This window comes from Geotrypetes seraphini, chromosome 2 (assembly GCF_902459505.1).
Source record: "Geotrypetes seraphini chromosome 2, aGeoSer1.1, whole genome shotgun sequence".
Classification (NCBI taxonomy): domain Eukaryota; kingdom Metazoa; phylum Chordata; class Amphibia; order Gymnophiona; family Dermophiidae; genus Geotrypetes; species Geotrypetes seraphini.
Window position 1 is genome coordinate 486007085 of NC_047085.1, and position 23197 is coordinate 486030281.

The window sequence follows — 23197 nt, forward strand, 5'->3', positions numbered from 1 at the left end:
GGTCCTTCTGTAATTTTTTTGTAATCCTTCTAAGATTTAAAACTTTGAACAACTTTGTGTCATCAGCAAATGTAATTATCTCACTAGTTATTCCCATCTCTGGATCATTGATATTGATCATGGATCATATATTAAAAAGCAGCAATCTCAGCAAAGACCCCTGGGAAACCCCACTTTTTACTCTTCTCCTTTGAGAATACTGACCATTTAAACCTTCTCTGTTTTCTGTCTTTCAACCAGTTCTTAACCCAAAAAAGGACATTACTTCCTATCCCATGACTTTCTAATTTTCTCAGAAGTCTTATGAAGTACTTTGTCAAATGCCTTTTGAAATTCCAAATACACAATATCAACCGGTTCACCTTTATCTACATGTTCATTCACCCCTTCAAAGAAATGCAATAGATTGGCGAGGCAAGATTTCCCTTGACTAAATCCATGTTGGCTTTCTCTCATTAATTCATGCTATGCTCTTTATAATTGTCTCTACCATTTTGCCTGGCACAGACTCACCAGCCTATAATTTCCTAGATTACCACATGAACCCTTTTTAAAAATTGACATCACGTTGGCCACCCTCCAGTCTTCTGATACTATGCTGGATTTTAAAGAAAAATTACAAATTACTAACATTAGCTCTGCCAAAGGGAGTTTACTTCTGAAGCTTGTAAGAAGCAACATGCATAGGGAATCTATCAAAGCATGTTTTAATTTTTTTTTTTTTAAATCAAGTCAAAGCACTTAATATGATGGAAAATTCTCTACCTACCACTTTTTTTGGGTACTTGATCTTTTTTCTCTAATCAATGCAGAGTAATCACTTGAAACCAATACCCCCATCATTGATGCTGTTCTCATTTGGGAGGGGGGAGTCCTCCAGCTTTCTTGCATTCAGTTTTTTGTCCCACATCATCATAACCTAACCATTTCCTATGCTTTTTCTGGGAAAGTTTCCAATTCCACCTTATTGTACCTTTCTGTTATCAGCTTTCTTTTAAGATAATTTTGCAGCCAGCTACGAGATGTACAATTGCTTTTGGGGTCTTTCTTGCAGATTTACATGTGTCAAGTTTTCGCAGTTTTTATCTATGCTTGCTGTGAACATCTCTTCCATAATCCACCATGTTAGGTTGCAATTATCACCTTCAACCTTCCTCTATACCTACACATTAATATGGTACAAGTTATTCATACATCATCAACTTCCTTTCCTTGGGTTTGTTAGACCACTTCTAGACCAATGGGTTGTCAAACCACCCCCCTCCCCCAACTCTCCTCACCAGATGGAGGTAGAGAAACAACCCTTCCAAGCAGGGCTGTGGAGTCAGAGACAATTTTGGGTACCTGGAGTCGGAGTCGTGAGTATCAGAAACTGAGGAGTCTGAGTTGAAGGATTTATCTACCGATTCCACAGCCCTGCTTTCCAAGGACATCGGATACAAGGGCTAGTGCTGCCTGGAATCTAAATATAGATCTACTAAAAGTAGAACAGAGAACTTACCAGACTCGCTTTGTATCCCATACAGAAACAGTATGTACAAAAAGCAGCTACCGTATGTACTCAAATATAAGCCGACCCGAATATAAACCAAGGTGAACCTCCCCAAACAAAAAAGGCTGACTCAAATATAAACCAGGGGTTAATATTCAAGTGACATGCCCTGCCAGGCTCTGCACCCAGTCCCAGGGCTGTGGAGTTGGAGACAATTTTGGGTACCTGGAGTCAGAGGTATCAGAAACTGATGAGTCAGAGTTGAAGGAATTATCTACCAACTCCACAGCCCTGCCCAGTCATTCCTCCCTCTCTGCCAGGCTCTTCACCCAGCCTTCCCTTCCAAGCTCTGTACCCTATCCCACCCTCCCTCCCAGCCTTGTCCCTCCCGATGCCTTGCAGGCTTCCATCGGGCCTGCTGTAAGACCTAGTAGTCCAGCGGTGGGCCGGGACAGGAGGGATCCCTTCTAGAGAGCTGCACGGGAACGGGGACGACGGGAATCCCGCGGGTTCCCCCTTTGGGTCACGGGGATCCCGTGGGGACGCCCCTAGGGTCGCGGGGATCCCGTGGGGACGCCCCCTAGGGTCGCGGGGATCCCGTGGGGACGCCTCCGAGGGTCGCGGGGTTCCTGCGGGGCTGGATGTACTCAGTCGCGCGGCTCTTCTCTCTACCTTCTCTGCTTGCAGCACAGAGCCGAACGGAAGTCTTCCCGACGTCAGCGCTGACGTCGGAGGGGAGGGAGGGCTTAAAGCTTAAAGCCCTCCCTCCCTCCGACGTCAGCGCTGACGTCGGGAAGACTTCCGTTCGGCTCTGTGCTGCAAACAGAGAAGGTAGAGAGAAGAGCCGCGCGACTGAGTCGGGAAGACTTCAGTTTGGCTCTGTGCTGCAGGCAGTGCAGGTAAGGAGGAGAGTAGCCTCGCGGTTCGAGTGGCTACCAAGGGAGGGGGCGGTCCGCCCCGCCACACCCCGCCCCGGTTGCAGCACAGCCGGCCAGGTCCCCTTACTTTTGTGGCACTTCCCCGACCGACCGACAACAGCCCCGGTCCGACAATCCTCCCTGCCCTGTAGCCGCGAATCTAAATTATCTTCTTACAGCAGCTGTAATAAGGTAATTTAGATTCGCAGTTAAGGGCAGGGAGGTTTGTCGGACCGGGGCTGTTGTCAGTCGGTCGGGGAAGTGCCACAAAAGTAAGGGGACCTGGCCGGCTGTGCTGCACCCGGGGCGGTAGAGAAGGAGGGGGGGAGAAGGACGCTGAAAGCACTTGAAGACAGAGGAGGGAGAAGGACGCTGAAAGCACATGGGGGAATACAAAGGGGTGGAGAAGGACGCTGAAAGGCCATGGGAAGGGCGGGGGGGGAAGGACTCTGAAAGCACTTGTGGAAGACAGAGGGGGGAGAAGGATGCTGAAAGCACATGGGGAAGACAAAGGGGTGGAGAAGGACGCTGAAAGGACATGGGGAAGATAAAGGGGTGGAGAAGGACGCTGAAAGGCCATGGGAAGGGCGGAGGGGGGGAAAGGACTCTGAAAGCACTTGTGGAAGACAGAGGGGGGAGAAGGATGCTGAAAGCACATGGGGAAGACAAAGGGGTGGAGAAGGACGCTGAAAGGACATGGGGAAGATAAAGGGGTGGAGAAGGACGCTGAAAGGCCATGGGAAGGGCGGAGGGGGGGAAAGGACTCTGAAAGCACTTGTGGAAGACAGAGGGGGGAGAAGGATGCTGAAAGCACATGGGGAAGACAAAGGGGTGGAGAAGGACGCTGAAAGGACATGGGGAAGACGGGGGGGGGTGGAGAAGGACGCTGAAAGGCCATGGGGAAGACAGAGAGGGAGAAGGACGCTGAAAGGACATGGGGAAGATAAAGGGGTGGAGAAGGACGCTGAAAGGCCATGGGAAGGGCGGAGGGGGGGGAAAGGACTCTGAAAGCACTTGTGGAAGACAGAGGGGGGAGAAGGATGCTGAAAGCACATGGGGAAGACAAAGGGGTGGAGAAGGACGCTGAAAGGACATGGGGAAGACGGGGGGGGGGGTGGAGAAGGACGCTGAAAGGCCATGGGGAAGACAGAGAGGGAGAAGGACGCTGAAAGGACATGGGGAAGCAGAGGGGGGAGAAGGACACTGAAAGCACATGTGGAAGACAGAGGGGGGAGAAGGACGCTGACAGGACATGGGGAAGATGGGGGGAGAAGGACGCTGAAAGGAAATGGGGAAGAGAGAGTAGGGAGAAGACGCTGGCAGGGAAGAAGACAGATGCCAGACTATGGGGGGAGCGGAGAGAAGAAGATGGGTGCCAGACCAATTTGGAAGGGGGAAGAAAGGGAGAGGCACAGTAACAGAGCAAATGGAAGATGCAGAAGGAAGAGAGACAGTGGATGGAAGGAATTGAATGAGAACATGAGGAAAGCAGAAACCAGGCAGCAAAGGTAGGAAAAGAATTATATTTCTTTTTTTTTTTTTTTTTGCTTCAGGATAAAGTAGTATATTAGTTGTGTTGATAAAAATTTATAAACATTAGAGGATCTGGTAGAAACCCATTTGCAAAGTATGTATTCTTCCCAATTAATATTTTCAAATTAATAAAGTCTTTTTGCTTATTTGTAAATGGTTTCTACCAGAGCCTTTAATTCAGTAGCATAATTAAATGAAATAACTATTTCTGAAGTTTATATGGACGGGCGGGGACGGAGGGGATTCCTCACGGGGACGGGTGGGGACGGAGGGGATTCCTCGCGGGGACGGGTGGGGACGGAGGGATTCCTCATGGGGACGGGTGGGATTCTTCACGGGGACGGGTGGGGACGGGTGGGACTTTGGCGGGGACGGGTGGGATTTCTGTCCCCGCGCAACTCTCTAATCCCTTCTGCCTCCTGTTAAAACTCTTGCCTCCCTCTCACCTCCCCCTAGTGCCTTTAAAATCTCTGGAGGTCCGCACCCTCCTAAGCAGTGTTCGACATCCGAAGATGGAGCTGTACCAAGGAGGCATCTCAATGGTGGGCCACAGCGGAAGATGGAACCACATTCAGTAGGATGCCAAACCGGCCACACCAATTAGATATACAAAGCAGTGTTCCACATCTGAAGATGGAACTGCACCAAGTAGGTATCTAAAGCAGTGGCCTACAGTCGAAGGTGGAATTGTCCCATAGAGGTATCCAAAGCAGTGTGCTACAACCGAAGATGGAGACGTGCTAGAGTGCATGCGAGGCCTGCATACAAAGTGGCTATCTACATCTGAAGCTAGACCTATGCCAAGCAAGCAAGAGGAGCTACGTAGTACATCAATGGGTAGCTCAGTACCAAGTGAGATAAGAAGCCTCGCCCCACATCTGCCAAACAGGCATAAGAACATAAGAATAGCCTTACTGTGTCAGACCAATGGTCCATCAAGCCCAGTAGCCCATCTTCACGGTGGCCAATTCAGATCACTAGTGTAGTCATTCTGCGCAAGCAAAGAGGGAGCTGTGCCAAACCTGTAATCCCAGCTGTGTTCTACATCTACAGTAAAGATGGAGCCATGTCAAACAGGGAAATGGAGCCACTCGGGAACCCCAAAAAAGCGCTGTACCAAGGAGGCACACAGGCAAATGGAGCTACGATCTACCACTAAGGATAAAACGGCAGCAAACAGGCCAGTAGAGTTCTAGAGCCAAAGATGGAACCAAGCCAAACAGACAAGTGGAGCCATGCTCCACATTCACCGAAGGAACTATGCCCGAGAGTAAAAGGGAGTCCCTCATTACAGCCAAAGATGGAGCTGTGCCAAATAGTCAAAGAGATGTGCTGGACAGCTAAGGAAAGAGCTGGGAAACCAGTCAAGAGGAGCCAAATCCTACATACAAAGATAAAGCTGCTCCAGGAGGCAAGTGGAGCAGAGCCAATCAACAACTAGAGAGACTGAGCAGAGCTCGTTTGGCCTTCCAGAGTCCAAGGCAGAAGGGCTTGTAAAGCGTCCCTGTGCAGAGCCCAGCGAGAAAGCAATCCATGCCGAAGAGGACACATGTGTGATATCACCAAGGCATAGGTCTAGAACAAACATTGACTGAGATAAGTAATTAGCTGTCAATTCTGCCAATTCTAAGGCCTTTTCCTGAATAGAGAGAAGTTACAACACTGCAGATGTACCTCCTGGATTGAGTGGAGTATAATTGTATATCACGTTATATTGATTATTTATGCCACTCAGGGTGATAATATTCTTGGAACGACAGGAGCCATGAAAATTAGAACCAGAATCCATGGAGGGCCTGGGTCGACTAACAGACAGAGTATTAGGGCAACACTTCGTCACATAATCTGTCTCAGCTATAAGAAGTTGAGGAGGGGGGTTCACTGCCTCACTCTCCAGGGTGTACAGTCGAGAGAGACAGGCATACGTCACAAACGATATGGCTGAAGCAACCTTGATACCTAAAGTAGCTGCATCAAAAGGTTTCCTGAGGACCACATCCACCTGGCAGTCCTGCATATTCTTTAACACTACACCACCCTCATTGGGGAGAGAGGTGCACTTATTCACATGCGCAACCAAAGAATCAACCCTGGGCTGACTCAAAAGCTGCTGACACTCCACAGGATACAAGCAGGACATAGCTCTAGCAAGTTTTAGAGAACCTTATGGAGAGTCACACTGCTCCGAAACCAAAACACTCATGTCAGTCAAGGTACCAGGGAAAGGTAGCTGACTACGAGCGCACACCAGAGAGTAAGGAAGAAGAGGTGGACAGAGCAGGTTGAAGAACTAAGTTCAACTCCTGCAACGACTCAGAAATGAGATCTGGCAGGGCCGCAAACCATTAGCGCAAGACAGTAGAATCATCCACAGGATCTAAGACCCCCAAGGGATCCGCCGATCCAGCAAAGAACCCCTGGCCTCTCGCTCTGGGAAGCGCTGTACCTGCAAACAATGGATCAGATGCGATGACGAAGCTAGCACCCTGCAAGACCCTGCTGAGCTTCCTAAGGGCACTTAACAGCCTGTGCTCGACCCTTGATTAATAGAAAGTGAGACCACCTCAGGGATGGCCCTGAGCTCGAGAAAACTATGCAGGCTGGCTAATATGTACCCAGTGGAATTGGCCTGTCAGCCTCAGACTAGTCTGTGAAATTGTCAAACAGGCAGAGCTTCAAAATCACTCCTAGCGCTGATAAACCCAAAGAAGGGGCAAAATTACAAATTCAAAATAAGAAAATGGGGAGAGCATTTTGCAGCCATAAATGCAGCCATGCATGCAGAAGGAAAGAACTAAGAAGGGACCTAAACAGCCCAGTGAAGTACTACAGAGGCAAAGTGAAAAATCCAGAATGTATTCCTTCTGCACCATGTGGCTAAAGGGAAATAACCCTACTGTCTAGAATGTCTCGCTTTGTCTATAATAGTATACAGTATATAGCTTTGCATATAACACTGTGAATGATACAGCAGGCAGAAGCATTTGAAAATTTTGACATAGGAAACAGTGTATACTAGCTAAGGTTAACCAGATAAAATAATCAATTAAGATTAGATTCCGAATGGTAGTTCCAAGTCCAGTAAAAGTTATTACAACACTGTAAAAAAAATTTCAGGTTTTCTTCAGGTGTATAACTAAAATAACTGTGCTTAACATTTAATCAGCTCAATTTCATTGCTTACCTATAGTTGGGATAGTAGTTACTATTTCACCCAGTTTAAGTTTGTACAAAATAGTAGTCTTCCCTGCAGCATCAAGGCCAACCATAAGGATACGCATTTCCTTTTTGCCAAAAAGACCTTTGAAGAGGTTGGAAAACATACCCCCCATACTGAAAATGTGATGTATTCAAAACTGGTCGATGAAATCTATAAAAAAATGAACATAAAATAAATCTTTATCCTCCAAATCACTTGACGTTTTTATATTAACTACATAGCAAGCCACTGCAAAAATTTACAACCTGTTCACTAGAAGAATAAAAAAATTATAAAGAAAGATTTTATGTTAATTCTATTATTCAAATCTCTGATATGAATACTGTTCCTTAAAACAGCTAAAAACAATATGGTCAGTTTTTGCTTTTTTTAAATTTAGATTTTAAATTTACATTGAGACAAGTTTATACAAATGTAGAAAAAACAAACAAAGAAAATTCTACATAGGATCCAATGGTCTTGCAACTAGTTCACAGCATGATTGAACAAATTAAGGAACAAAGATAATCAAAACCTTCTAAGGCATATGCAGTGGTGAAAAATGATTATTATTTTTTTTACAACTCACTCATTCTGGAGACCAGAAACGTTCAGTAAGAAAAAATAAAAAAAAGTTTCTAAATAAATAGGGCCCTGAGTTATAACAATTTTTATCATTTGACCAGAAGTTTCAGGATAAGTTAGCCCCTCCCTCAACTTAAGGATTCAGCTCCAGGAATGCTTTCCTATATAACCAAGTAAATCTGGACACAAAAAATGTTCTTTTTGCTTAAGTTAGCATACGTTAGAACGAGAGGACATCAAAAAAGCTAATATTGTAATTCCCACCAATCCATCCCATCAATTCTCACTCCCCTAGAAGATACACCACTGGTCTGAAAGACCTGAAGCCAACACAGACTGACATTTGCCCAAACAGAAATGTCCCCTGCCCAGTGAGTGAGCCTGGGTGCTTTTCTGGAGCACTTCAGAGAATTGCAGAGGACCAGGCTCTCAAAAAACAAACAACAACTTCCCTTTGAAAGCTTTTTGGATGCTGCATCCACAGGGTAGTGATGCAATCAGAGTCACCTCCAGCCCATTGCCAAAGAAAGTCACCAAACATGAGAAGATTGTTCTATATTCTTTATGATCTGGTACACAACTGTCTGAGTCTTTACGTCAGGCACCTTCTCTGGCAGTATTCAAATCCAAGCAAAACTCCCACTTTTTTGATGCTGCTTTCAACTCCTACATCCATCCTATCATGCCTGTCTGACCAAATTAGATTGTAAGCTCTTCTGGGAAGGGGCTATCTGTTGCATGTTAAATGTACAGCATGGTGTATGCTTTTCAGTGCTTTAGAAATAAATAGTAGTACAGGCAGTCACTGGGTTAAGAACAGGTTCCATTTTTAAACCGTTCTTAAGTTGAATTTGTATGTAACTTAGATCCTAGTATTCTTTCCATTTTCTCTACTTCCTTGAGGCCCCTCTTGCATCCCTTTCTATCCATCCCACTGTTCCCTCTCCATCACCACATCCAAAATTACTCCCTCTCATCTCTCTCTTTCCCATGCATCTCTACCTCACTCCTCTCCCACCACCATGTCCAGTAATTCTCTCTCCCTCCCTATGTTCACCATCTCTTTCCCTCTGACACCCAATTCTCCCTTTATATTCCCTCCCCCACCTCAGCATCCTTCCCTCACTCCCTCCATTCTTCCATCCTTCCATCCTATGGCTCATGCTCCCCTCCCTCCTTCCATCCTTTGTCTGAAGTTTGTGCTCCCTCCCTCCCAAGTTCCAACGCGCCCCTCTCCCTTCCGTATCCCAACATGCCTCTCTCCCTCCGTTGTCCCAACGTGCCCATCTCCCTCCCGTGTACCAAGTATGTGCTTCCCTCCAGTGAGTGTTTATCTTCTTCTGGCAGTCGTTTCTCTGCACAAAGCCGCGGGCAGTGGCTCCTAAGCATGTCCTACGGCTGAGCTTGAAGCCTTCCCTCTTGAAGTTGGGTGACCTGTAGGAGAGTCCACAAACCAATCTGTCAGAGGCCGGGCAAATTCCAGCTTGTAGCCCGACAGAATAATGTCCAAGACCCACTGGTCAGGTGTAATGCACATTGAGATGGGAAGAAATGCTGAGAACCAACCCCCTATTTGAAGAGGGGTATCTCTCGGCCTGGTGTTATTGTGCCTTTCTGACAGAGGGTGCATAACGGGAGGTGGAAGACTGGGAATGCCTATAGCCAGTATACCGTCTTCATGAGCCCTGTGAAAATCTCTGCAATGTGGTACTTGCATACAGTCAATTAGAACTACCAGAAATCCTGGAGGGTCTGGGTCTGCTATCAGGCAGAATTTTAGGGAGATGGTCCATCACAGAATCCACGAGGTTGTCTATACCTTTGCCACACAATAACTGCCCCTTAAAAGGCAGCCTAGCCAAAGTAGTATTGGAAGTGAAATCACCAGCCCACTGTCTGATCCAGAGCATCCTGTGGGCAGAGATGGAGTACACCGACACCTTGGCCAAAACACGCATATAATCTGTTGCAGCCAACAGAAGTTGAGGATGGGGATCCACCGCCTCATTCTCCAGAGTGTGCAAGCAAGAGACAGGTGCGTGCGAAAAAAGATGTCACCGAAGTAGCTTTGATGTCCATAGCAGCTATATCAGTTTCCTGAGGACTACATCCACACAGCGGTCCTGCATATCCTTTAACAGTACACCACCCTCACTGGAGCGAGAGTGTTCTTAGTCACCTGAACCACCAAAGAATCCACCCAGGGCTGACTCAAAAGCCAGAGGATACAAGTGCGACATAGCTCTAGCAATTTTCAGAGCACCCTCCGGAGAGTCAAACTGCTCCGAGACCAGAACGCTCATATTAGGGTGCCAGGGAAAGGTAGCAGACTGCAAATGCACACCACAAAGCCAGGAGGACAAAGTAGATGGAGCCGGCCGAGTGACCAAGTTCAATTCCTGCAAATACTCAGAAATAAGGTCTGGCAGAGCCACAAACTTAAATATAAGCACAGTACAGTAGGATCATCCCCAGGATCCGAGACCCCAGACAGATTTGAAGATCCCATACACAGCCCCTGATCTCCCGCTCTGGGAAGCACTGAACCAGCAAACAAGAGATCAGTAAGGGAAACATCCGCATCAGGGTCCCCCAGATCAGGATCAGGCAGTGCAAAATCAGCAGCAGACCGAGGCAAGGACATGTCCAAAGGCAAAATGACACTAAGAAGCAGCGGAGGCAGATTGGGACTGCTCAGGGAAAGAACACTTGATCTGAAATTCAAACAACAAAAATTTCATGAATTTAGAAAAGGTATCCGGCTCCTGGGGCTTAGTCACCCTTAGATGACTTGAATTTACATTTCATAGGCTGCGAAGGATCTGTAGCCTGGCTTTCAGAATTACCAGCCGTACTGAGCCCTGAAAACAACGAAGGCTGCTCTGCTGGGCTAGTCAAGCGTTAGGTCCTGCTTCAGCAGAGGACAGGCTAAGCCTGGCGCTGCCGCCCCCCAACTGTGCCACATGGCACAAGGACGCTCTAAAAGTGCTAGTTTTGTACAATCCTGGCAAGAATTCACATGAGGAGAGCACAAAGACTTCAATCCCAGCAATTTTTCCAGACAAAATTTGCAGTTTTTCATTAAACAGGGAACTTTAGAAAAAAACTGATTGTTAAAAATCCAAGATAGCCACCATAAAAAAATTTGCAAAAAATCGCAATATTTTTCATACTTGCCAAACTCCAAAAACGATGATGGAAAAATTATGTTCTTACCTGTTAATTTTCTTTCCCTTAGATGCAGCAGATGAATCCAGAGACCAATGGGATAGCTCACATCTACCAGCAGGCGGAGATAGAGAAACTGATTAACAGGTGGTCCTATTGGCTGGCACTCCTCCTGTTTATCTAGTATAGCTCCTTGCCCAAGCATCCGTAACCATCAATAGGCATAGCATGTAAAAAACTTCTTTCCCATAACAAATCTCAAAATGCAATAATACAGAAAACAACCTGCCATAATAACAAACTGCGAAAGTTGCAAAAGAAAAAACCGAGAGACAATATCCAGAAAGGGTGGGGCTCTGGATTCATCTGCTGCGTCTAAGGGAAAGAAAATTAACAGGTAAGAACATAATTTTTCCTTCCCTAGCAACAGCAGCAGATGAATCCAGAGACCAATGGGATGTAGCAAAGCAATCCTCAATCTGGGTGGGAAGCAAACGCCGCCTCCGCAACAACCGAAGCACAAAACGCCCTTACCGCATACGCCCCCACATCCAAGCAGAAATGCGTAGAGAAAGCACTCTCGGAAGACCAATTAGCCACAAGACAAATCTCCTCCAAGGAAAAAAACCTCTGGGCCGAGCCCAAGAAATAGCCATCGCTCCGGCGGAATGGTCATGAAGTTCTTTCGCCACCCGCTTCCCTGCCAGCAAGCAAGCATAAAGAATGTCCTCCTGGACCCATTGAGCTATGGAGGCTCAGAATAAACAGGACTACTGCTGCACTGAAACCCAACAATGAGAACAAGTACGAGCATGAAATCGCATCGCTACTGCTGCGCTGTAACCAACAAGGAAACAAAGCGCGTGCATGCAAAGGGCGGGAAGTCCCGGCTCCCTCCACGGATTTCTAGTCATAAAACTTAGCCTCAATAAAATATCCATACCTTAAATGTATGATGACCGAACCCACAGTACTAAGACTCCCAAACAGAACCTGAAGTTCAAACCACCGTAAAAGCCAGACAAACTCACAAGCTAGTTGTTAGGGCCAGTTGAAGCCAGTTTGCAGCAAAAGCATGGCAGAATGTAACAACTGTGGTCTCTTTTTTTTTTTTTTTTTTTACAGAGAAGGGAAAGAAGAAAAAAATTGAGACCCAGTCAGACCCTCTAGCAATGGAGGGAGGGTGAGGCAGGGACAAGAGGGGGCCCAAATGTAACCTCTAAAGCCGGCACCGTTCAGCCGGACACCCCTGTTTCACTGAAGAGAAAAATCTCAACAGGAGAAATAGCACTGCCAGCTCACTGAAGAGAAACCTCAACAGGAGAAAATAAAGTTCCAGCCACAGCCAGAATTCAGGAGCTAGTTGAATAGCGACATTTTCCTGCCGGGAGATAGAGAATACTAGATAAACAGGAGGAGTGCCAGCCAATAGGACCACCTGTTAATCAGTTTCTCTATCTCCGCCTGCTGGTAGATGTGAGCTATCCCATTGGTCCCTGGATTCATCTGCTGCTGTTGCTAGGGAATTTAGGATTTTTCAGGAGAGGGAATACAGGGGAATATTCAGAAACACTCAAAACTCCACTTTTTCAACCTCTCCCAATTCCTCTCATAGGCAGGAGCACGTTACAGGGCTTCAAAGAAGGTTTGGATAGGTTCCTAGAGCACAAAGGGATTGAGGGGTACAGATAGGAGTAGAGGTAGGTTATAGGGATAGAAGCAGAGGTAGGTTATAGAAATAGGGACCACTGCTCGGGCAATAGGCCTGATGGGCCGCCGCAGGAGCGGACCGCTGGGCGAGATGAACCTCTGGTCTGCCTCAGTGGAGGCAACTTCTTATGTTCTTATGTACTCACTGTGACCTGACAGATCTGTGCTGTAGCTGCTTACAGCTCTCTCACAGTAGCTGAATAAGAAAATTCACTGTCACAACGCATGCTTCTGCAAACTGATCTTTGGGTTGCCAGTCAGACTCCTATGCCTAATTATACCTCCATCCCTGCAGACCATTGGATGTGCAGCCGACACCCTGCGAGACACCGCCAAATTTCTTAAGAGTGCCCAAAAGCCTGCACTCAACCCCTGATTAACAGTAGGTGAGACCACATCAGGGATGGCCCTGAGCTCCAGAGAAAACTATGCAGACTGGCTAACAGGTACTCAGTGGGACTGGCCTGTCAGCTACAGACCGAAGACAGTCTATTCTCAAGCAGGCAGAGCTTTGAAATCAATCCAAGTAACAAATTTCCCGAAAAGGGGACAAAATTACATTGAATAAAAATAAAATGAGAAGAGCAGAACAACAGAACAAACACTCCTGCAGGCACGCGTGCAGAAGGAAAGAACTGTAGGTGGAGCAAGAGAATCTAGTGAATTACAGCAGAGGCAGAGTGAAAAGTCCGGAGTGAATTTCTTTTGCAGCTGCACACGGCTATGGAGAAAAAAAAAAATTCTGTCTCAGGGATGTCAAGCTCAATTACATAAGGGGCTGAAATCAAACACACAGGCTAAGCCACGGGCCAAATTTTTTTTTTTATTGAGAGACTTAGTCTTAGTAGAAGTATAGATCCTTCCTAACCCAGAGACACCATTCCAGCGATCCGCCTGGTTATTTTCACCTCATAGATAGTACCATACTTAACCCCAACTTTATTTAAAATAGTCATTCTAGGCATATGCAGCGGAATGCTTTTATGTTTTGGAGTGCTCAAAAGCTTCGCCCAAGTTAAGTTTTCTGTATAATGTGTGGGGTTACACCCCCCACAAGGCAGCTCGAACACTAATAAATAAAGTGGGGGGATTCCCCCCCCCCCGTCGGAGCCCTTTAAAAGAAGCTTTCATCATGCCAACATTTCGTCCGCTCTGAAATGTTGGCATGCGTTTGTCTCGCGTGCTTTTGTCCCGTCACTGATTTACCGCTAAACTAAATAAGGAAAAGAGAAAAAAATCTCTTAGACCACAAAATCAAAGGGAGAAGATTGAATAGAATGAAGAGATAACAAAAAAAAAAACAAATTAAGAATAGATCCCTTGTTTTGATGTATATCAGTAAATACTTTGTTTATTCACTTGTATGATGCATCATTAAGTGTAAATTTAGTCTTTCAAAAGAAAGCTAAAACTAAACAAACTAGCCCAAAAAGGGATGACATCATCTTTTAGAATGTGGAGAAAGTACTGTATTTTTCGCTCCATCAGACGCACCTGACCATAAGACGCACCCAAGGCTAGACAAATGCTGGGTTGCGTCCGGAGAAGTTTTGTCAGCCGAAAGCCCAAAGTGATAATGCCGCTGTACAGGTCGATGGTGAGACCACATCTGGAATACTGTGTGCAATTTTGGAAGCCACATTATTAGAAGGATGTGCTTAGAATAGAATCGGTTCAAAGGTTGGCCACTAGGATGGTCTCAGGCCTCAAGGATGTCCCATATGAAGAACGTCTAGGTAAGTTGCAGCTATACTCTCTCGAGGAACGCAGAGAGAGGGGCGACATGATAGAGACGTTCAAATACGTTACTGGCTGTATTGAGGTGTAAGAAGACATCTTTTTCCTTACAGGACCTAGGGCGACAAGAGGGCATCCGCTAAAAATCAGGAGTGGGAGATTTCATGGTGACACTAGGAAGTACTTCTTCACCGAAAGGGTGGTTGACCGTTGGAATGATCTTTCACTTCAGGTAGTTGAGGCCAATAACGTGACTGACTTTAAGAACAAATGGTATCAACATGCGGGTTCACTTCAAAGAAGAACTTAGGGGGGAGGGTTATTTGAGTGGGCAGACTTGTTGGGCTGAAGGCCCTTTTCTGCCGTCATATTCTATGTTTCAAGAATTAGAGGAGGAAAACAAGAAAAAAACCAAATTCTCCCTGCCAGGCTCTGCACCCAACCCCACACTCCTTTCTATTCTCTGCACCCTGTCCCCCTCCCTGCCAGGCTCTGTACCCTGTACCCCCATTGGTGGTCTAGTGCTAGGCCGGGACAGGGCAGGCAGGCCTAGTGACAGGCAGGCCTAGAAGCCTAGTGACAGGCAGGCCTAGAAGCCTAGTGACAGGCAGGCCTAGAAGCCTAGTGACAGGCAGGCCTAGAACCCTAGTGACAGGCAGGCAGGCCTAGTGGCAGGGCCTCCCACCCGAAGGCAAGCCGGATCCCCCTTTACCTTAACTCCTCCGGTAGTCCAGCGCTGTAGGGCAGGAGCTTTCAGCCCTTCTCTCCTGCTTTCTCTCCCCGAGCAAGAACTGGGAGAGCCATTCACAGAGCGACGTGGGACAAGGCAGGAAGCGAGAAACTCGCACCTGCCTGCTTGCCGCTAGGGGAGAGAAAGCAGGAGAGAAGGGCAGGAGGCTGAAAGCTCCTACCCTACAAGCACTGGACCACCATTCACGGAGCAGCAAGCCAGGAAGTGAAAAACTCGCGCCTGCCTTCTTGCCGCTTCAACTCTGCAGCGCAGGGGAGTCCCTGGACGTCGTATACTTGGACTTCAGCAAAGCGTTTGATAGCATCCCACACCGCAGGTTATTGAGCAAGATGGGTTTGATGGGACTGGGTGAAACATTAACCGCATGGGTTAGGGACTGACTTAGAGGTAGACTTTAGAGGGTAGTGGTAAACGGTACCCTCTCCGATACGATGGAGGTGATCAGCAGGGCTCGGTCTTGGGCCCGATCCTATTTAACATCTTCGTAAGAGACTTGACTGAGGGGCTAAAATTACATTATTCGCCGATGACGCCAAACTATGCAACATAGTAGGCAACCGCACAACAGATGAAAGCAGTGCCCGACAAAAGCTCAATGCCCGACAGTATGACGCAGGACCTACTCCTGCTGGAGCATTGGTAAAAGACTTGGCAACTAAGTTTCAATGCAGAAAAATGCAAGGTCATGCACCTTGGCGGCAAAAATCCATGCAGGACTTACACCCTAAATGGTGAGATCCTAGCAAGGACTGTAGCAGAACATGACTTGGGGGTGATCATTAGCGAAGACATGAAGACTGCCAATCAAGTGGAGAAAGCTTCCTCCAGGGCTAGACAAATCATGGGCTGTATCCGTAGATGTTTCGTCAGCCGTAAGCCCAAGGTCATAATGCCGTTGTACAGATCCATGGTGAGACCCCATCTGGAATACTGTGTACAATTCTGGAGGCCGCATTATCAAAAAGATGTGCGGAGAGTTGAGTCGGTTCAGCGAATGGCCACCAGGATGATCTCAGGTCTCAAGGATCTCCTGTATGAGGAACGACTGGTTAAGTTGTAGCTGTACTCACTCGAGGAATGATCGAGACATTCAAATATGTCACAGGCCATATCGAGGTGGAAGAGGATCTCTTTTTCCTTAAAGGACCTATGGCAACAAGAGGGCATCCGTTGAAAATCAGGGATGGGAAATTTCATGGCGACACCAGAAAATATTTCTTCACCGAAAGGGTGGTTGATCGCTGGAATAATCTTCCACAACAGGTAATTGAGGCCAGCAGCGTGCCAGATTTTAAGAAAAGATGGGATTGGCATGTGGGATCTCTTCATGGAGGTAGTTAGGGGGTGGGCCATTAGTGTGGGCAGACTCGATGGGCCGTGGCCCTTTTCTGCCGTCATTTTCAATGAGGCTGAAAGCTCTTGCCCTACAGCGATGGACCACCCGTACCGTCGGAGAAATGAATGTAGGGGAGGGGGTTAGTTAGTATTCGCTCCATAAGACGCACCCTTATTTCCACCCACTTTTTTGGGGGGAAAAAGTGTGTTTTATAGAGCGAAAAATACGATAATTAAGGCGGCCAATATGAGTCTCAGACAACTGAGCAGTTTACAGAATTTTTTTATTTTAAAAATAAGAACTTATTACATAAGAACATAACATAAAAATAGTCATACTAGGTCAGACCTATGGTCCATCTATCCTGTTTCCACAGTGGCCTATCCATGTCACAAGTAGCTGACAAAAATCCAAATACTGTAGCAATATTCCATGCTACCAATCCCAGGGCAAGCAGTGGCGTCCCTCATGTCTGTCTCAATAGTGGACTGTAGACTTTTCCTCCAGGACCTTGTTCAAACCTTTTTTTTAAACCAGCTATCATATTTTTCGCTCCATAAGACGCACCCTAGATTTAGAGTAGGAAAACCAGAAAATACCCCACATTCTGAACCAAATTGTGTACTAATATATACCAGGCTCTGCACCCCGTCTCCCCTTCCCTGCAAGGCTGTTCATTTCATTTTTCAAATACACACAATACACACAGCAGATATAATTTATCAAAACCAACACATTTTGATCACTAAATTGAAAATAAAATAATTTTTCCTACTTTTGTTGTCTGGTGATTTCATGAGCCTCCTTCCTTTCTTCACTCAGGCCCAAGAATTGTCCCTTTCTATTTCCTCCCTCCCATGTCCCAAGTTCATGCCCCCTCCCACTCACTGCCTTCCAGCTTTTGTTCTTTGACCTACCTTCCTCCCATGTCCCGAGTTCATGCCTCCACACTGCCTTCTAGCCCTTGTCCTTTGTTCTCCCTCCCTCCCAAGTCCCGAGTTCGTGCCTCCTTGCCCTCACTGCCTTCCAGCCTTTGTCCTCCTTGCGTGCTGAAACCTGCCTACCCTCCGCCAATTGCTCCTCCTCTGGCCCCGGTCTGCCACCGTCGCTGTGCCGCAACTCAAAGAAGGAAAGGGCCAGTGTGCAGCAATTGCATGTCGCCGGCTCACAAGCCTCGGCCCTTCCCTTCTTTGAGTTGCGGCACTGTGGCGGCCAGCAAGGAGCAGCGGCGGTGAGCAGGACCAGTGGCGGGCAGCAGTCAGCCTGTGCACCCCAATGAGTGGGTCATTTTAAAAAGGTACACCGGGGTGGGTGGGGAGTGTTTAAAAAAGTTACTTTCACTTCATAAGATGCACTGAAATTTAAAGAAGTGTGTCTTATGAAGCAAAAAAATATGGAAAGTTAACCACTCTTACCACATACTCTGGAAATGCGCTCCAGAACTTAACTATTCTCTGAGAAAAAAATATTTCCTTCTATTGGTTTTAAAAGTTTTTCCCTGTAACTGAATGTCCTCTAGGATTTTGTAAACTTCAAATCATTTCTCCAGTCTTCTCTTTTCCAAGCTGAAGAGCCCTAACCTTTTTAGCCTTTCTTCAAATGAGAGGCGGTCTAAATCATTTATCATCTTGGCTGCTCTTCTTTGAACCTTTTCTAATTTCTATATCTATTTTAAGATACAGAAGCCAGAACTGAATACAGTACTCAGGGTGAGGTTGCACCATGCAGCAATACAAGGCATTAGAACATTCATAGTCTTATTTACCATCCTTTTTCTAATTCCTAGCATTGTGTGCTTTTTTTTTTTTGGGGGGGGGGCTGCCGCTGCACACTGGGTAGAAGGTTTGAGTGAATTGTCTACACCCCAGATTTTTTTTCTTGGGTACTGACCCCTAATAAAGTGGGCCCTAGCATCTGGTAACTATGTCCACATTAAAATTTCATCTGCCATTGGGATGACAAGTCTTCCAATTTCCTAAGGCCTTCCTACAATTTTTCATTCTGCATGCGTTAACAACCTTTTCAGTTTAGCACACGGTTGTCTGTCGGTCCTCGAGGGCTGCAATCCAGTCCGGTTTTCAGGATTTCTCCAATGAATTTTCATGAAATCTATTTGCATGCACTGCTTCCATTGTATGCAAATAGATCTTATGCATATTCATTTGGGAAATCCTAAAAACTGGACTTGGTGAGGGCTGAGGTTGCAAATTCAATCACCCCACTCGTCGTTCCAATTTCCAGATCATTTATAAATGTGTTAAATAGCACTGGTCCCAGTACAAACCCCTGCGGCACTCCACTATTTACCCTCCTCCATTGAGAAAAATTGGCATTTAACCCTACCCTCTGTTTTCTGTCCAACAGTCAATTCCTAATCCACAACTGGCACTGCTCCCTATCCCAAGACTCTAATTTTCTTAGGAGCCTCTCATGAGGAGTTTTGTCAAAAGCTTTCTGAAATTCTAGATACACTATCCCCCTCTTCTATGAAACCACGCTAGCAGTTTTTAGTGCAATGGCCTGTGCTGCTCCCGACGCTCATAGGAACTCAATGAGCGTCAGGAGCAGCGCTAGCCATTCAGTGCGGCTCTCTGCGCTAAAAACCGCTAGCACGGTTTTGTAGAAGAGGGGGTATATTAACTAGCTCACCTTTATCCACATGTTTATTCATACCTTCGTAGAAGTCAAGCAAGTTGGTGAGGTAAGATGTACTGCTTCTTGAAACCATTCATATACTAGATTTGATTCTGCTCATAGTACTGAGTTGACACTAAGAAAACCATGTTTGAGGCTCTACTCAAAATTTCTGCCAATATTAAAGCACTTGGCTACAGTAAGTTGATGTCCTGGAATTCTCCAATATCCCTGGAAACAGCTGTTTTAGTAAGGCATTCATAATAAAGTGCTAAATATCCTTATTCTAATTAAACAAAAATACTATGAAGTAATCAGATTACATAGTATATGACAGAACCCTGTACAGTAGAATCTGCACAACCAAATAAACTCACAGCATAAAGTATGATGAAATACTACTACTTGATCTTGATTTGTCCTTGCCATTTGCAGGGCACTGATCATAGAAGTCTGCCTATCATTAGCTTTGCTCCCCAGCTACTGAAATTGTCATCTAGGTCCCACTCCAGCCCATCCAAATGTGAACAACCATGATCTGGGCACAGACTGTATAAGACTGCACGGCACTGGCTTTGCTTCTCTATTACTGGAGTTGCCATCTAAGCACCACTAGGTCTGTTTGGTTCCATTCTTTACATACAGAATTCATTTATATTTTATCCCATGCATTTTTAAATTCCAATACCTTTTTCCATCTCCACCAAATCCCTTGGGAAGGCATTCCAGATATCTAACACTCTACCCTCTTAATGAAAAAGTACATTGACATTATTCCTCTTGCAGTCTTCCTGTAGCATTAATTCATGTCATCTAGGTCTGCTGCCTTCCCATCTCTGGGAAAAGTTTGCATATTAATACCTTTCAAATATTTGAATGTCTATATCATACCACCCCCTCTCCTCCCTTCCAGGGTATACATCTTCAGGTCATCAAGTCTCTTATCATACATCTTGTGGTGCAGAGCCTATACCATTTTGTCACTTTTCTCTTAACTGCTTCAAGCTTTTGTACATCCTTAGAAAGATATGACCTCCAAAACAGAACTCTGTACTCCAAGTGAGGTTTCATCAATGATTTGTAAAGGAGATTGTCAGTTCACCTTAAATCAAAATTCAGCTCTAAATTCTGCATACAACTGAAATATCAAATTAAATGTAAATAAATTCACGTTTTGTATTGGTAGCTGCAGGATCATATGAGACAGATCCTGTTACTAAATAATCTCCTTTGCTTAAATTAAACAATACCGACTACAACTCACCTTTGTACAAGTAACTTAATAGTCACATAAAAGAAACATTTATACTGCTCATACTCCAAAATTTAAATATTTGTTAGCAGGAGCAACTTCATCTATAAAGGAATATCATATCTGATTTCCTTCCATTAGCACAGACCAGTGTCTTGCAAACTTTTTTTAGCCACGGCACTCTAAACTCAGGTTCACATCTAGAGGGCCTTCAAACACGTGCGGACACCGACTGATGATGTCACACACGTGTGCAAGACACCATCACGCCGACATTTGTGCATGCTCAGAGGTCTTCTACACAAGGCCCTGAGCTTGGGGGCTTTCCAAAACCCAGACAAAATGCCAGGTTTTGAAAATCCCGCCATCTGGTAACCCTAAAATTCCAGTTAGCTGGGGGCGACAGATAGAAGGCAGCATGCTGGCACTATTGTGCCATGGCACACAGTTTGCAATACACTGGCACAGTCAAAGATTTAACCCTGGTTCTAAATTCTCCATAGGAACAAAGAGATTTTTTTTTTAAACAACAGGAAAAAAAGAATAGCTTGTTCATTATCTAACTTTTGGGATCAATTATGTTAGTACTTGAGTCAACCAGGGATATGAATTAAAAAAAAAATTGGTCATAAGGGAATAAGGTTTTAAAAAATGAGGAGCTGACCAAGACAAAAGTTCAAGTGTAGCACGTGCATTAATTTTGCACATTCTGGCTGTAACTGAGTAAATCATTTTACATTTTTATGACATTTTGTGCATCTAAACTTTTGATTCTCAGTAGGTTGATAACATTTAATACTTAGATTTTCTCTTAAACTACAACTACTTTGAAGTTTTATAAAATAAACCTCAACTTTTCTTTTGCATACCTATCCCCAACTGACGAATAGCTATCTACCAGAGCTGCATACGCAAAAAGCACAGTTACTTACCGTAACAGGTGTTATCCAGGGACAGCAGGCATATATTCTCACATGTGGGGTGACATCATCTACGGAGCCCCAGCGCGGACAGCTTTTCAAGCAAACTTGATTGAAGTTTCAAGTTTGCTATGCTGCACCACGCATGTGCATGCCTTCTTGCCCACTAGAGGGCGCATCCCCACCTCGTGGTCCTCAGTTCCATAGCCAGCAAAGAAGCCATCCCCGGGGAGGAGGGCGGGTTGTGAGAATATATGCCTGCTGTCCCTGGATAACACCTGTTACGGTAAGTAACTGTGCTTTATCCCAGGACAAGCAGGCATGATAGTCTCACATGTGGGTGACCTCCAAGTCAACCAAAAAAGGGCAGGTGGGAGGATGGCAATTTAGGAAAACAGGTTACGTAAAACCGACTGGCCAAACCGGCCATCGCTTCTGGACAACGAATCCAGACAGTAGTGGGAGGTGAAAGTATGAACCGAAGACCAAGTGGCAGCCTTGCAGATATCCTCCACCGGAGTAGACCGGAGGAACGCCACAGAAGCTGCCATCGCTCGGACCTTATGTCCCGTGACCCGACCATGAAGCTCGAGACCAGCCTGAGCGTAGCAAAAAGAAATACAAGCAGCCAACCAGTTGGACAAGGTGCGCTTGGAAACAGGACGTCCCAACCGATTAGGATCAAAGGACAAAAATAATTGAGGAACCTTCCGATGAGACTTGGTGCGTTGAAGATAAAAAGCCAACGCTCTCTTACAGTCAAGCGTGTGAAGCGCCGCTTCCCCAGGATGAGAGTGGGGCTTCAGAAAAAACACCGGAAGAACAATGGACTGATTGAGGTGGAAATCAGACACAACCTTAGGTAAAAATTTAGGATGGGTGCGAAGAACCACCTTGTCATGATGGAACACAGTAAAGGGCGGGTCCGCAACCAAAGCCTGCAGCTCGCTAATCCGACGAGCGGACGTGAGCGCAAGCAAGAAGATCACCTTCCAAGTGAGAAACTTAAGAAGAGATTTGTCAATAGGCTCGAAGGGAGGCTTCATCAGTTGAGCCAAAACCACATTAAGATCCCAAACTACAGGAGGAGGTTTCAGAGGAGGATTAACATTCACTAGACCCCTCATGAAACGAATCACCAGAGGATGAAGAGAGAGAGAGCGACCCTCGAGATGCCGATGGAAAGCAGCAATAGCACTAAGATGCACCCTAATGGAAGTCGTCTTCAGCCCAGACTTGGACAAATGCAATAAATATTCCAGAACCGAAGACACTGGAACCGAACTCGGATCCAGATGGTTCGAGGAACACCAGAAGAAAATCTGGTCCACTTCTGGGAATAACAAAGCCGAGTCGAGACCTTGCGCGAGGCCTCCAGAACCTCCCTCACAGACTGAGAAACCTGTGAAGTCAAGGGGAAAGGAACCAAGCCGTCAGATGTAAAGACTGAAGATTGGGATGTAACAGCGACCTCCGACTCTGAGACAGCAGAGAGGGAAAAACAGGCAGAAGCAGAGGCTCCCTGACACTGAGTTGAAGGAGCAGGGAGAACCAGTGCTGACGAGGCCAACGAGGCGCAATGAGAATCATAGTGGCTCCGGACGACTTGAGATGAACCAACGTCCTCAAGATCAGAGGGAAAGGAGGAAACGCATAAAGGAACCTCCCTCCCCAGTCGAGAAGAAAGGCATCGGCCTCGAGACGGTCCAGGGAGTACATCCGAGAACAATAAAGGGGCAGTTTGTGAGTCTCCGGGGAGGCAAACAGATCCACCTGAGGAGTCCCCCAGCGGTCGAAGACCTCGTGCAGAACTCGGGAGTTTAGCGACCACTCGTGCAGCTGGAGAAGACGACTGAGTTTGTCGGCCAGACAATTCTTCTCTCCCTGAATGTAAACCGCACGCAGGAAGATGTTCTGGGAGACCGCCCATTCCCAAAGGCGCAGGGCTTCCCGGCATAGGGAC

At 46.2% G+C, this 23197-nt stretch overlaps 1 protein-coding gene across 2 annotated transcripts in view; it reads right to left on the minus strand.

Annotated features, from left to right (window-relative positions):
* Nucleotides 1-23197, minus strand: part of ARF1 (ADP ribosylation factor 1) — a 64733-nt gene that overhangs the window by 22617 nt on the left and 18919 nt on the right. For both annotated transcript variants that reach the window (XM_033931832.1, XM_033931831.1), the window contains exon 2: nt 7127-7312. In XM_033931832.1, the coding sequence (XP_033787723.1) occupies nt 7127-7274 (148 nt within the window). In that variant the 5' untranslated portion in view covers nt 7275-7312. The remainder of the gene's footprint in view (nt 1-7126; nt 7313-23197) is intronic.